This window comes from Balaenoptera musculus, chromosome 7, assembly GCF_009873245.2.
Source record: "Balaenoptera musculus isolate JJ_BM4_2016_0621 chromosome 7, mBalMus1.pri.v3, whole genome shotgun sequence".
NCBI lineage: Eukaryota > Metazoa > Chordata > Mammalia > Artiodactyla > Balaenopteridae > Balaenoptera > Balaenoptera musculus.
The window spans coordinates 76,037,392-76,053,436 of NC_045791.1; the positions used below are offsets into that span (position 1 = coordinate 76,037,392).

Below are 16,045 nucleotides of genomic sequence, written 5' to 3' on the forward strand. Positions count from 1 at the left end.
ACGGCTTCTTAAACAGAGTACCCTGGCAGAAATCTATCATATGGTATCTTCAGAAATATAACAGTCCTGTCACAAAAGATAATGTTTGTCATTAATTTCTTTTGGTGACAGATGATTTCAGTTCATTTTTAATTTCTCATCTGGCTTAAATAAAACAGCTGTTTAAAACTTTTTATTCCAATAGTGAGCAATGCTTCTGTGTTTTACACTGAACAGTGTTGTAACTTCTAAATTACAAATAAGAAAATAGACTTTTGGAGGGGGGAAGATTACACGTTCTGGGGTTTTCCAAGGAAAGTTCCCACATCAATGCAATTGTTACTGTTTTTATTTTAAACATTATGAGATTTTTCAGAGGGCTAATGGGTGATCAATCCTGAATTTTATTCTCAGTAATGGTTTATTCCCCCTGACTTTACCAACTTGTCTTTTTTAAGCTTCAAAGTGCTTATGTTTCCTCACAATTTAGAAGGTAAAATACAGTAGACATCTATATCATTACTGATATATATATATAATGTTACTGATAGTGAAACATTGCATTTACTGAAAGCTTTAAATTTTCTGTTTATAAAATAATAGTAATAGCTAATAATCATTAGAGTTTGCCATGTATGCCAGGCATTATTCTAAATGATTCACATGTATTATCTCTCTTAATCTTGCTTTTAAACCTAGAGATGGGTACAGTTATCATAGCCATTTTATAGGTGAGGAAACTGAGGCATCGAATGACCTTGCCCAAGGTCAAAAAGCTAACACTTGGTGGATTTGAACCCAAGTAGTCTGATTGTGCAGGTCATACTATATGTTCACCTGTAGAATAGCAGTATGGTTATGGTTTAAAGCCTCTAGGCCAAATTGTTATTATATGACAGAAATGTGGAATCCTTAGAGTCAGATATATTCCTTCATCACTCCTGGAATTCTGGTTCTGCTCTCAACTCGTGTGTACCATCCTGGGCAGCCATCTTATGTGGGTGACTTTTAGGGTTCATGAGTACTGCAAGGAGAATCAGTATCCTGGGGATCTGAGAACTAACTGATGAGTTTTTACGTTGTAGCATTCTTCAAAAAGGTTTGACATAAATACGCTACCATGTGTAAAATAGATAGCTAGTGGGAACCTGCTGTATAGCACAAGGAGCTCAGCTTGGTGCTCTGTGACGACCTAGAGGGGTGGGATAGGGGACGGGGTGGAAGGGAGGTCCAAGAGGGAGGGGATATATGTATACGTATAGCAGATTCACTTCATTGTACAGCAGAAACTAACACACTATTGTAAAGCAATTATACTCCAAAAAAAGAAAAATGTTCAGCTGGTACTTGTAATGGATTGATTCATTTATAATCTTCTTTTTTGGACCTGACCTATTAGTGCTTATGATGAGGTCTTTAAAATGAAAACCAGTCATCTTCTCCACACTTTCGCTACTCATGAATCTTCTACCATTGCTTTTGTATTGCAGTTTTCTGAAAATTTGGCTCAGATTAAAATTATTAAATTATTCCAAACTATGTACCCATATTGAAAGCAAAGGTCAGACATCAAAGTATGAGCACAAAAGTAGTATTTATGTGAGTCTATCAAAGCATTTTTGAGGGTCTATCAAAGCATTCGTGAGGGTCTATCAAAGCATTTTTCTTTTTAAAACCAAATAAGTCTTAAGCTATTTTTTTCTTCTCTACATTTCTAAGACCTATTATATGACATGAGCAACACAGCATGTAATGCACCTAAACACAAAGAAAAATAATGCACTGAAGAAAAAGCATCTGTTGGTCTGGGAAGCAGGCATTACTAGTTATTTCCTTCACACTTATTTTCTGTGTGAACTTGGGCAATATATTTATTTAGCTATCTTGAGTCCATTTCTTCATCTATATATTTATGAAAACATTATAGCTGTACTTCAAAAATTTGAAATAATTACTAAGAACTCTTACTTAGCAGAACAAAATGATACTGTCATTAAATTAAACTTTATTGAGTATTTTCCACTTTCAGTGGTTTTTCCCAAGCATAAATTTCAAGGAAACAAAGTAAATTCTAAGTAAATAAAATATGAGGAAAAGTGGGATATATTAGACTATTTTGGTACTGTGTCATAGAGGCAGTATCCTTCCAGAACACTCTCCCATACTCTCTATATCTGTATCTGTAATACTGTAGAAGGATTGAGGACTCAAGGTGAGCATCAGAAGATCCTTACATCGTATTTCACTGATTGTAAGGTGAAGAAGCCTCTCCATCTTTCAAATTGTTGTTCAGTTGTCGCTTTTATGAGGAAGCCTTGACTGATCCCCTAGAATACCCATTCTCACCGCATCACATTCCTTTCCTTTAAGCACACAGCACAACTTGCAATTAGACATAACTTTCTTTTTGTGATTTTTTTGATTTTTGCCTGTGTCCCTCACTAGACTTAAGTTTTATGTGGGCAGGAGGGGATCTGTGCTCACCGTGGTATCCCCAGAGTCTAGCCTGACGGTTCTTAATGGGCACAGTACTGACCCCTAGAGGGTGTTTTGGAACATTGTAGACGTGACTGCGGGGGATTCTCCTGCCATTTAGTGGGAGTGGCCAGGAATGCTGGCTGTCCCGCACTGTGCAGGACGGTGCAACATAATGAAGAGCTGCCCTATGTCCTGCAAGACTTTCTCAAGTCCTGCTTGACTACACCCTATAAAATACAAATCAGAGTACTTTTGTAAATGATGTTTATTTAACAAGAAGTTATGTGAAAGGCCCAGTACATGAGGAAAAGGTAGTTACTGAGAGGGAAGCCTAAATGAATAAAGACATTATTTCCAAATTATTGAATAATGTATTTGCTCTGGGCACTCTGTCCACCTGATTGTATAATTTCTATACAGTAATACTGGAACAAACTGAAGTGAGATATTCATTTTAATATGATACTTTATTATTGATAATCCATGATAAGCATCCCACAGTATCCTGCGAAGTAGAAGCTGATATTGTCAACTACAAGGAAAATGTCCTTTGAGGTACTTTTGAAGATTTGGAAAATTTAGTGGGGTGTATGGACTTTATTTACTTCCTCACTTGTGGGATTATCAGACTTTTTCTCCATGGTGAGACTCTGTACTCGTCTTGACATATTATCCCTATCTTAGTTAAGGTTATTTCCTTCCTTCTTTTATTGTATGTAAATAAGTCTGGACAGTTGCCATTATTTATTTTTATACTAGTGTCTTTGTGGTACATCTGCATTGTCATTTTCCTGTATCTTGTGTGTGTGGAAAGGCATCTGATCTTATCTCTCTTTTAAATTTAAATGAATTCATATTAAGTAAGTACCGGCATTTGTCTACTTCATTATGGTTTCTTGTGTGCCTGCCTGGGCATTTACATATTGAAATACATATTATTTTATTTTAAATGACCATCCTTATTTCTCCTTACATTATAGCTAAGATACTACATTTACTTAATTTTTAATAATGTATATAACTAGGTTATATTATTTATGACTTTCATTTTAGAATAATAAAGGAAGCCTTACAAAATATTTGTTTTAAAGGATCTTGGTTTTGATAGGGTGACAACCACAGGTGAAGACAAAGTCTGGCATATGGTAGATGTTTAATAAATATTTGCTTGATGGATTGATAGATGAATAAGGCAAAAATGAAGGCCCAAGTCCTAACTGATAGCTAACAAAGACCACCAGTGTTCCTAAATCAAAGGGAGAAAGCAGTTCATATATACATAGCTTAGAACAGGATACAATAGGGACAATAAGTGGGAATTGGAGACATTAAATTCCATATTTCTTTATATGATCTGGTCAACAAAAGCATCTCAATGCAATAGGTTTTATTGATGAATGCAGGTGTTACCCATCAATACTACCTGTCATCAGCACTGTTGTTACTTGATTATTATTAATTTTGGATTATTATTATATTATTATTTTTTCAGCTTTATTGAGATATAATTGACATATAACATTATGTAAATTTAAGGTGTACAAGGTGATGATTTGATATATGTATATATTATGAGATGGTTACCGCAATAAGGCTAGTGAACAAATCCATTACCTCACGTAGTTACGTTTTTTTTAATGGTGAGAACTTTTAAGATCTACTCTCTTAGCAACTTTCAAGTATACAAAACAGTATTGTTAACTGTAGTCACCATGCTGTATATTAGATCTCCAGAACTTATTCATCTTGTTACTGGAAGCTTGTACCCATTTACCACCTTCACCCATTTCCCCCAACCCCCTAGCCCCTGGCAACTACCAATCTACTCTGTGTTTCTATTAATTTGGTTTTTTGAGATTCCACATATAGTCTTTCTCTGTGTGCTTATCTCACTTAGTATAATGCCCTCAAAATTTATCTATGTTGTTGAAAATGGTAGGATTAACTTCTTTCTCATGGCTGAATAATATTCCATTTTACACACACACACACACACACACACACATATAAATATATATATAATCTCCATATATATATTACATCTTCTTTATCCATTCATTAGTTTGATGGACACTAAGATTATTTCCATGTTTTGGCTATTGTAAATAATGCTGCATTAAACATGGGGGTGCAGGTCTCTCTTTGAGATCCTAATTTCATTTCCTTTGGATATATTCCCAGAAATGGAATTGCTGGATCATATAGTAGTTCTATTTTTAATTTTTTGGGGAACCTCCACACTGTTTTTGTGTATGACCGTACCAATTTACATTCCCACCGACAATGTGCAAGTGTTCCCTTTTCTCCACATCCTTGCCAATGCTTATTACCTCTTGTCTTTGTGATAAAACCCATTCTAACAGGGGTGAGGTGATATTTCATTGTGGTTTTGATGTTGATATTGAGCACATTTTCATGTACCTGTTGTCCATTTGTATATCTTCTTTGGAAAAATGTCTATTCATATCTTTGCCAATTTTTTAGTCAGATTGTTTTTTGCTATTGAGTTGTTATATATTTTGAGTTATTACATGCATATTGAGTTCCTTATGTATTTTAGATATTAACCTCTTATCAGATATACGGTTTGCATATATTTTCTCCAATTCCATAGGTTGCCTTTTCATCTTCTTGTTTGTTTCTTTTGCTGTGAAGAAGCTTTTTAGTTTGCTGTAGTCCCACTTGTTTATTTTTGCTTTTTTTTTGCTTGTGCTTTTGGTGTTATATTAAAAAAATCATTGCCAAGATCAACGTCAAGTTTTTTTTCCTATTTTTTTGCTAGTAATTTTATGATTTCAGGTCTTACATTTAAGTTTTTAATCCATTTTGAGTTAATTTTTGTGAATGGTGTAATATAAGGCTGCAATTTATTCTTTTGTATGTGAATACCCAGTTTTCCTAGCACCGTTTATTGAAAAGACTATCTTTTCCCCATTGAATATTCTTGGCTCCCTTGTCAAATATTAGTTGACCATATATGTATGTGTTTATTTCTAGACTCTCAATTTTGTTCCATTGGTCTATATGTTTGTTTTTATGCCAGTACCATACTGTTTTGATTAGCTTTGTAATATAGTTTGAAATCAGGATGTATGATGCCTCCAACTTTTTTCTTCTCTCTCAGGCTTGCTTTGGCAATCTGGGGTCTTTTGTTGTTCCATACTAATTTTAGGATTGTTTTTCTTTTCTTGTGAAAAATGCCATTAGAGTTTTGATAGGGATTGCACTGAATCTATGGATGGCTTTGGGTAGTATGAACATCTTAATAATATTAATTCTTCTGATCCATGAACATGGGATATCTTCCCGTTTATTTGTGTTTAATTTCTTTCATCAGTGCCTTGTAATTTTCAGTGTACAGATCTCTCACCTCCTATGTTAAATTTATTCCTAAGTATTTTATTATTTTTGGTGCTAATGTAAATGGGATTGTTTTATTTATTTCTTTTTCTGATAGTTTGTTGTTAGTGTATAGAAACACAACTGATTTTTTTGTATGTTGATGTTTTATCCTGCAACTTTACTGAGTTCATTTATTAAATCTAACAGGTTTTTTTTGATAGAGTCTTTAGGGTTTTCTATATATAAGATCGGATCGTCATTTTACTTCTTCCTTTCCAGTTTGGATATCTTTTATTTATTTTTCTTGCCTAGTTCCTCTGGCTAGGACTTCCAGTACTATGCTGAATAGAAATAGTGAGAGTGGGCACTCTTATGGCACTCTTGTCTTGTTCCTGATCTTAGAGGAAAAGCTTTCAACCTTTCACTGTCGAGTGTGGTGTTACCTGTGGGCTTGTCATATATGTCCTTTTTTATGTTGGGGTACATTCCTTATATACTCACTTTGTTGAGAGTTTTTATCATAAAAAGATGTTGAATTTTGTCAAGTGCTTTTTATGCAACTACTGAAATGATCATACAATTTTTATATTTCATTCTGTTAAAGTGATGCAATTATATTATTATTAGTGATTAGTATTTAAATACTATTAAACTACTTTATTTACATATAGTATTATATATATACACACACACACACACACACACACACACAAGGACACAATAATGGTCTCCTCTATATTAAAAACTATTTTTAAAAAACATGGTTAGTACAAAGGCTTTCTGCTTAAGATGCAGTTAATTACCATTTTGAAGTAAATAGGATCCTTCATTCCTTCAACACTCAAGTCAGTCAAGATTTCCTGATGAGAAAGGTATTGTAACAAAGCAGGATGTTATTTGAGAAAGACTTGTGGAAAAAGAAAATCTTATTTGTCAGGTCTTAAAACATATGCTTTCAAATTTAACTTTCAAATATAATTTTCATTATGTTGAATTTTAATAGAGTATGACTTCATATTTTTTTAGAGCCTTTTGTATGGCTGTGCTTATTAAACATGTCATTCTGCTTTATTCTGTAATGTTCTGTGGTCTTGTTGGCATTGAATTATTCTTAAAATTTCTTTGAAGTATCTTCTACATTTTGTAAATTATTCTTCCTTCAGATCTAGATTCTCAGATACTAAAAATATTTACTTATGTTCTCTTTCCATAATCTTCAGAGATATCTGATTAATTGGAGTTTCTGACCAATACTAAAATGTATCAGTCATAAAACTAATTTAAAAAACAACTTTATAAAGGGTATAAAATCTAATGGCTCAGGTAAACATGTCCAATGTAATTCACTTTTTGTTCCTATAAAAATGAAATAGTTTAATTGCATTATGTGATAAAGATTTGAAAAGTAGTGTTTTTTCCTTTGTTTTGAGTTCAGAGTTTCAGGAGAAGAGTAACATAAAAAGCTCCAATAAGTCAATACTCTTAGACCAAAACTGCTCTACAATTATTCATCCATATTTCTTGAATGTTCATAGAGTAAAAATTCAACTTCTTAAGTGGCGAGTAGAATGCAGTTGAAATATTTGGTGGACAAGGTCTTGAAAACTAATAAATCTGAGCTTTAATAACTTTATGCAATGAAAACTTCTATTTTTGTGCAATTGAGGTATTTTGTACATAATTTCCCTAATGGCTGCATCTTTATGCCTGTAACTCTTGCTAACATGTTGTATACATTCCCTACAAAACTAGGCTTTCATTCTGGAGAGCAAGAATCCCAGGCCATCTTTGCATAGTTTTACCCAATATTCCAGTAATGTAACATCAAGAGAAATGCATCTGTCATGACATCAACACATTTTTGATTTGCTATTTTAATTTCTTAAATGAAGGACATTGTAATAGTTGTTTCTACCTCTTTTGAGCAAAACATTTACCCCCTTTAGTTAATACAGAGATTCCCCAAAAGCATGCTTTTTGAACTGTTAATACAGTGATAGTACACAGCCCACCACAACATGGTCATGTCCACCAAATGGAGCTGGAACAAATAAAGAGGTGCTAATACCACCATGCTGTCTGTGGCGGACTTTTGTTGCAGTATTATCAAGGGGTGGCTCTAGCTGTGGGTGTGGATGATCATATGGGAAGAATTTCAGGGGAATCAGTCAGCCGTTGAGTGTGTGCTGAAAAAATACCCATCCACGCCTGCCCGGTGACAGAGCTGCATTTGTTTATATGCGTAGTTGTGTATATGTGAGGGCCTCTCCATTCCCAGAGTCTCAATTAACTGCTTTAAATATTTGTGGTGTGCTCTGAGACAACCCACACATTTCCTTCACACATGACAAGGACACTAGTTATGATGTTTGACCACTCTTTCGTGCACCAATATCACAAGGGATAGGGCAGTTCATGGGAAAAATGGGTATTTTAAGAACCATGGATGTCGATGTCTTTTGTAAGTTACTCTGCCAGATTGTAGCCAAAACTATTTTCAAACAATAGAAGGAAACTGCATTTCTTGGGAAGAACAGGAATAACACAAATTCTACATGTCTTTTGATAGATTATAAAATATAGTTATTAAATAACTTACAAATATATAACTAATAGATAACTCACATTTAGAAATCTAGCCTCTTTTATGGTTTTGATATAATGAGATAATATGTGCAAATTGGTTTACATTTAGTATATTAAGTGTTCAAAGTGTTAGCCTCTGTTTAGTGTTGTGATAGCATTTTATTGTCAGTAATAATTTATTAGTAGTAATAAAAATTGTGGTGGTATGGTAGTATATCAGTCCCATTTACAATCTAATTGCATCAGATATTTCTTGATTTCTAGATGATTTATTTTAATTGCAGTTTAGTGACATTGGAAGGATTTGGTTATGAGTGTTTAATGTCTCTTTTTAAAAAAATTCATTAATCATTACTAATTTTTAGGTTCAAAAATCTCTGTAGTGATCTCTCTATGGTTTCCTATGATTCCAAGTGTTACTTTTTAAATGTGTTGAGATTTCCATGGAGTATGACATTTGGAAGTCAAATAACTGTGGAGGCTGAACTGGTAGTCATTGCTGTTGAGACTTTTGATAGTCCTGTTGTCCCATCAGCATAAGTCTGCCTGAGGTGCCCTCTATTACTCTTACTTTTCTTTGGATTAAAGCAGTCCTTCTCATTTTTTTCCCCCTGAAGTATCCCTAGTACCAGAGGAGAGAAACTAAAAATTCCCATGAGATTGCTAGTATATTGAAATGTTGGCAACAGCTTGACATTTCTTTCAAGTTGGGTATTCAGTGGTCAAATTGTCCATTAATTTTACATTCCAGGCCATAACAATCCCAGATTTATTTTCCCAGGAGATGTTACAATTTATATACCACCAAGTAAAATGAATTCTCTTGGGCTTCTCTCCTTTCTGCCTCTCTCCCAAGACCTCTGCTTGAGGAGAATTTCTGAGCATATTCTTTAGAAATGCCCTGTTATATTACTCCTTAAATGCAGACTACACACCAATACTTTTAAGCGGCCTAGCTGATCTGAGTACCTAATATGTCTTGTGGGAAATGATACACAGGACAGAGGTGTTTTGAGGGAGGAGATGTGGTATAAGCTGGCTAGTTAGGAGGAGTCTGAGAGGGAGTGTAACAGAGTAGAGAGAGGAATGCTAGTTGGTCAGCGGAAATCACTGCACGCATGGTGGGAAAAAGTCAGCCCTGAAAACGAATGCCAAGATGGGGTTGTTAACAATAAACTTCACCCCCTTTACAATTTTGCCTAGAATGAGTCTTTTCTGCTTCTGCTAACTTAATCGAGAAGACTCAAGGAGTTTAACCACAGAACAGAAAGATGACCTCTATGCCTCCTTCTTAAAAAAAAAATTGAAAACAACATTTTTACATCAGTGTTTCAATGGAAACTCTTCATAATTTAGTCTTTCATTTTTTCTTCTTCTGTTAGTTAATAGCTTAATTTCTTTTCCAATTTTCTTCTGCCTGTATCGTACAGCCAGGGCGTGTTGTCTCCTGGTTATCAGGAGATGATGTCCTTGTGTTTTTGTGCACTGGCACAAACTGTCTTCTCCAATTGGCCTTTCTTTTCTAGAGAGACTGACTTCTATTTACCAGAACTGACACAGTCTGGCATTTAGGCCTGGATCCCACCTCTCAGAACCGATGAGATGACATTCTGGCTGATTAATTAGATATGTTTTATAACCTGCTGCAGGAAAAGTGACGTGAGAGCATTATTCATTAGTAGTATCAAGCCTGATATTTTTGCATGTTTTACTCCTCTCTTGCAATTAGGGAAGATGCCAATTTTGCTTTTTTTATGCTTTAAAAATGCCTGATGAAAACTTTAACACTAAAAGAAAAGGGAGGATTTAAAAGTAATACTCTGAAAATGAGTGTGGGTATAATCTGTTTATTAATACAGTTTTTTTAAAGGAATCTTTACGTTTGTAAAAGCAGTAGCAATATACATATCTCTGTAAAAACAGACTCTTGTAGATGCATTTTAAACAGGTTAGTAAAATGTATGTTAAAATATGCACACTATCAAGATATTTGTTTTAGTAATAGAGTATGTTAATTGCTTTTCATATCACCTTATAGCATAGTTTACTTGTGATTATTTAAATCACAGATAGCTTTTCTTTCTTTTTTATTTTTAAACATCTTTATTGGAGTATAATTGCTTTACAATGGTGTGTTAGTTTCTGCTTTATAACAAAGTGAATCAGCTATACATATACATATGTCCCCATACCTCTTCCCTCTTGCGTCTCCCTTCCTCCCACCCTCCCTATCCCACCCCTCTAGGTGGTCACAAACCACTGAGCTGATCTCCCTGTGCTATGCGGCTGCTTCCCACTAGCTATCTATTTTATATTTGGTAGTGTATCTATGTCCATGCCACTCTCTCACTTTGTCCCAGCTTACCCTTCCCCCTCCCCATATCCTCAAGTCCATTCTCTAGTAGGTCTGTGTCTTTATTCCCGTCCTGCCCCTAGGTTCTTCAAGACAATTTTTTTTTTTTTTTAGATTCCATATATATGTTTTAGCATATGGTATTTGTTTTTCTCTTTCTGACTTACTTCACTCTGTATGACAGACTCTAACTCCATCCACCTCACTACAAATAACTCAATTTCATTTCTTTTTATGGCTGAGTAATATTCCATTGTATATATGTGCCATATCTTCTTTAACCATTCATCTGTTGATGGACACTTAGGTGGCTTCCATGTCCTGGCTATTGTAAATAGAGCTGCAATGAATATTTTGGTACATGACTCTTTTTGAATTATGGTTTTCTCAGGGTATATGCCCAGTAGTGGGATTGCTGGGTCGTATGGTAGTTCTATTTTTAGTTTTTTAAGGAACCTCCATACTGTTCTCCATAGTGGTTGTATCAATTTACATTCCCACCAACAGGGCAAGAGGGTTCCCTTTTCTCCACACCCTCTCCAGCATTTATTGTTTGTAGATTTTTTGGTGATGGCCATTCTGACCAGTGTGAGATGATATCGCATTGTAGTTTTGATTTGCATTTCTCTAATGATTAATGATGTTGAGCATTCTTTCATGTGTTTGTTGGTAATCTGTATATCTTCTTTGGAGAAATGTCTATTTAGGTCTTCTGCCCGTTGTTGGATTGGGTTGTTTGTTTTTTGGATATTGAGCTGCATGGGATGCTTGTAAATTTTGGAGATTAATCCTTTGTCAGTTGCTTCATTTGCAAATATTTCTCCCATTCTGAGGGTTGTCTTTTCATCTTGTTTATGGTTTCCTTTGCTGTGCAAAAGCTTTGAAGTTTCATTAGGTCCCATTTGTTTATTTTTGTTTCCAACAAATAGCTTTTCAACATTTTTTGTAATCTTTAAAACTGTGAGGAAGACAGAAGAATATTTTCATAGTTTTTACAGGAGATAAAATGGCCCAGGGGGAAATTGTTGGAGCTAAAAGCAAAACTAAGATACTCTGACTTTTCTCTCCGCCAATGTATCTTGGTGCATGTTATCTTCCTGTAGACTCTGTAGATCCCATCTCTAAGTTCTGTCCGACTGTGCCACCTGGTTAATGATTGTCTTTTTATCCGTGTTGTTTCCATGGGTGACAATGACTGACTGGGAGTCTTTACTGTGCTTTGTAGAGAGCGCACAGTTTGCCTTGAAGGGTTGCCATATTATGTAGCGGTTAAGACTACAGATTCTGGAGCCAACTGCTGGACTTTATTTCAACCCCAGCTCCACCACTTAGCAGCTGTGTGAGTCGGGAAGGAGGATCACTCTGGGCCTCCGTTTTCATTGTAAACTTAAAGTAAGAAAAGAGCCTATTTTGTGGGGATGTTGTGACAAATAATGAACATTTGTAAAGTATGAAGAAGAATGCCTGTAGAGAGTGAGCACTTTCTATGTTGTATTATTATCATTATCGCTTCAGGATTGCATTTTTCAAAGTGGATGTGACTTTTTTTAACGTCCAGAGGGGACTCATTATGCCTATACTCCCTAAGTCCTGCTTGTGTCGTGCATATTTTTCCCTTAGAAAGTCCATCTCTATCTGAAAGAGTGTTCATTCTCTAGTCTCTAGTTTTAGCCTAAATTATAAACGTGGTGTGTGGAACAGGGCACAGAACCGAGAGGCAGAAGACCTGGACTTTAGTCCCAGCTCAGTCATTGACCAGCTGTGACCTTGGGTCAGTCACGTCACCTCATCAGGCTCAGCGTCTTTTCTCCTCATGAGAAGGCTAAACTATACAACTTCCAAGTCTACTTCTAAAATCCCAGTCCATGATTGAGGTTGGGGGTAAGTTCACCTTAACAAAAGTATTAGGCAAAGTTATACTTATTCATCCCATATATTTAAAGGTTCTTGTTTGAAGGATTTTATGACATGAGATAGAACTGGCAAGTGCTTGTACAGATTTTGAAGAAAGAAGTATTCCAAGGCATTTTTAATGCAAGGCATTTTTAATTTTAGGGTCCTCATACACCCTAAGGTAAAAGCTTTCATCAAATTAAAGAGATCAAACAGTGTATGATGAAGTATCTTGCATAAAATAGGTGACTTACCATTTCTCGAAGTCTCTGCTTTGTAGAGGAACTCTCCAGCAGCTCATGTAACCTCCAGTTTCAAGGTCACACTCTCAAGCATTGTCGTGAGAATGGAGGGAGAGACGGAACTCCTTCCTCTTTTATCTGTACACAACGGAAACATGTTCTGGCTTCCCCACACTTACTCCTTCAGCCCCTTGGGCCAGTGTCAGCATATACACTTGATCATTATAGCAATGAACTAAAACAAGAAAAAAAATAATGGGAAAAGATCTTTCTCAGACTGATATAACTGACAACTGATGACTTCCTGTGATCCTCGTTTGCTTTTTTGTTTTGACTGACACACTAAGCCTCTGGAGCCTCTCTCCATCAGCCAGATGGGAACATTGTCCTTAGGATAATAGAAAAGAACATGAGTAACTAGGAACTTATCAAAAGGCAGGCTGCAGCGATGACCCAATATACTAAAAACCAGCTTACCAAGCATAAGGGTGTGTGATTTACTTTACAGAGATTTGCTTTGTAAGCTCTCGTACGCTAAGAAGCTGATTTAATTTTCAGTTCTTTGAGGAAGAACTTCTTCCCTTGTTTTCTGCCAAGCCTAGGAATGCTGGGCTGGGTGGGTTAGGAGTTACAGCAGTGTGTAGTCTCGAACCCTGGTGATGGAAGGGCTGATTGTCCTTGGTATGTTCAGAGAAGCGTCCCCAGATGGTGTTCCTTCCTACAGGAAATCTCCAGAGGCTGCCAGCAACTACAGAGAAAATGGGGAAGGCTCAGGTTGAGGTCCTTGACCTAAAGAGCAAAGACCCTCAATAATGCAAGAAAAGGATGTTGGAAAAGTGGGCTCTCCAGTCTGAGTCTGTTTCCTCGCTGAGCAACAGCATGAAGGATATAGAGTGATGTCACTTAGGATCTGCCTGGCCCGTAACATTCTTCTTTGGTGTCTATTTCTGCCTGTTTGTAGGGCCAAGGAGATCTGTTGAAGAATGCCAAGAATGAAGCTATAGAGAACATGAAGCAGATCCAGCTGGCGTGCTTGTCTTGTGGCCTTAGTAAAGCCCCCAGCAGTGGTGCCGAGGCCAAGAGCAAGCGCAGCCTGGAGGCCATAGAGGAGAAGGAGAGCAGCGAGGACAATGGGAAGCTGTGACCCTGAGCGCCAGCCACACCTTCACCCAGCCTTCCTACCAAGGACTCTGGTTTTTCCTTCTGGTTTTCTTTCTTTAAGCTTTTTAGAAGTTCACAAAAAGATGCCCTCTCTTGGGTATTGGACATAAACAGATATTTTCACAATGTCAGTATTTTAACGTAGTTAATTTATCTAAGTTAAAACCTTTAGTAGCAGTGTTTTAAAATTCTGAGATGTGTGTACACACTCACGTATGGATGTGGGCGGAAGTGTGTGTATGTGTGTGTGTGTGTGAGAGAGAGCGAGCGAGAGACAGAGACAGAGAGAGATAGAGAGAGAGAGACAGAGAGGGAGAGAGAGAGAGAGCAAAAGAGAAAGACTGAGAGATAGGTGGGGACAGGAGAGAGAGAGATTGAGATGCTGTTAAAATCTATTCTGTGTTGCATTATTCATTTAGTAAGTTATTACTTTATCATTTTGGGACAAATTTGTTAATCTGAAATTCTAAAAAGCACTTAACTACAACCTGTTGCTGTGTTTAATTTTACTTCTCTACCTTTGTCATTTAATTTGGAGATCATAACACAGCTTATAATTGAAGGAAGCCAAATTTATCATGCATAGATGTTTTAATAGATTAAATATAGATTAGACAAATTCCTAAGAATCACAGTAGAAATAAAAGTGAATGAAGGATAAACAACTGATCAGAATTTCTGGGAAGATCAGCAAAGTCTTCAGTTAGTGAACTCTTTAAAATATTTATTAAATAAAATCAATTTTTAGAAAGTTTTCTGTAGTTGTTTACTTTTCAGTGGAAAAGCTGATCATAAGTGAATTTATACCCACTTATGTGGTACTCTGAAACACCATGAAAACTCTGTTGAAATCAGGATTTTGATGTGACAACGATATTCAGTTATGAAATTTCAAGGTTGTGATTTATAGGAAGGTCTCATTCTTCCTAACTGGGAATCTTAGCATTCATTTTCTGTAACAGACACGGGCAGCTAGGAGGTCTTGGCTTTCATTGCATTTAATTGAGTACTACATTTAAATTTAAAGACATTGTTCAAACAATATCATATCATCACCTTGAGCTGATATAAATTCTGTGGGTCAGATAACGTTGTGATGATTTAAGGACTAACTAATTACAAAGTATCTATGATATAATTTTAACGCATACAGAAAAACATACACACAAAAGAAGCAAATGACTAATTAGGGTACATTTATAATTGCATCCAGATCATTTTACCCTAATATCTTCAGAAAGTACTTGAGTGTAATATGTTTGTTACCTCCAACAGAACTAAATGTTCTATGGTTATGAAAATATATCTATTTAAAACATTGCTTTTATTTTGAAAAGCTTCTTAATTAATTTGGTTAACAAATATGCTAATTCGGGGGAACCTAGGGAAGATCATTGCTGAAATTTTGCAAATATAAACATCTTCTATAGCAACTGTGTTAAGTTATTTCTGACTTCTTAACACTATTATGTTCATGTTGCACATTACTGAGAGAGTAAAGATATGAAACAACATTTATTGTTCTCTTTTATTGTGAATTAATTGAAAAAAGAACGATAATGAAAATGAGTTACTATATTAAAAATATCTTACAGGATATGATATTTCCATGGACCAGATATGATGATATTTCTCCCTAGGTTTAAAACTGGGCGCTTGGGAAGACACATGATCTCATTTGAAGGTAGGTTTCCAGTGGTACTACAATAGGCTGAAAAAGTGTCTTTACCCTCCATTATACTTACCCTTCACAGTGGAAGGAATAGTGGAATGCAGATATCTAAGCCCCTTATGATGAAAAAGAGGTGATATAGACAGAAACAAAACCCTCCTTGCATTAGCCAATTGGTTGGTTTCACCTATGGACCTCTTCACCTCCCTGAGTACCACGTGGAGAAATTCATGTCTTTACAGAGAGGTGGGAAGAGAAGCTAAAGGGTGGCAAACTTTCAAAGAATATTTATTCATGTCTTTACTTGAGGGTCAAATCCAATCCTTGAGAGTGACTTCT

The 16,045-nt window shown here is 35.8% G+C and overlaps 1 protein-coding gene across 5 annotated transcripts in view; it reads left to right on the plus strand.

The window, feature by feature from the left end:
* The window catches only part of PLCL1 (phospholipase C like 1 (inactive)), a 366,361-nt gene extending 350,802 nt beyond the window's left edge, over window positions 1-15,559 (plus strand). For all 5 annotated transcript variants that reach the window (XM_036859028.1, XM_036859025.1, XM_036859026.1 and 2 more), the window contains one exon: window positions 13,835-15,559. In XM_036859028.1, the coding sequence (XP_036714923.1) occupies window positions 13,835-14,017 (183 nt within the window). In that variant the 3' untranslated portion in view covers window positions 14,018-15,559. The remainder of the gene's footprint in view (window positions 1-13,834) is intronic.
* Window positions 15,560-16,045: the final 486 nt, after the last annotated feature.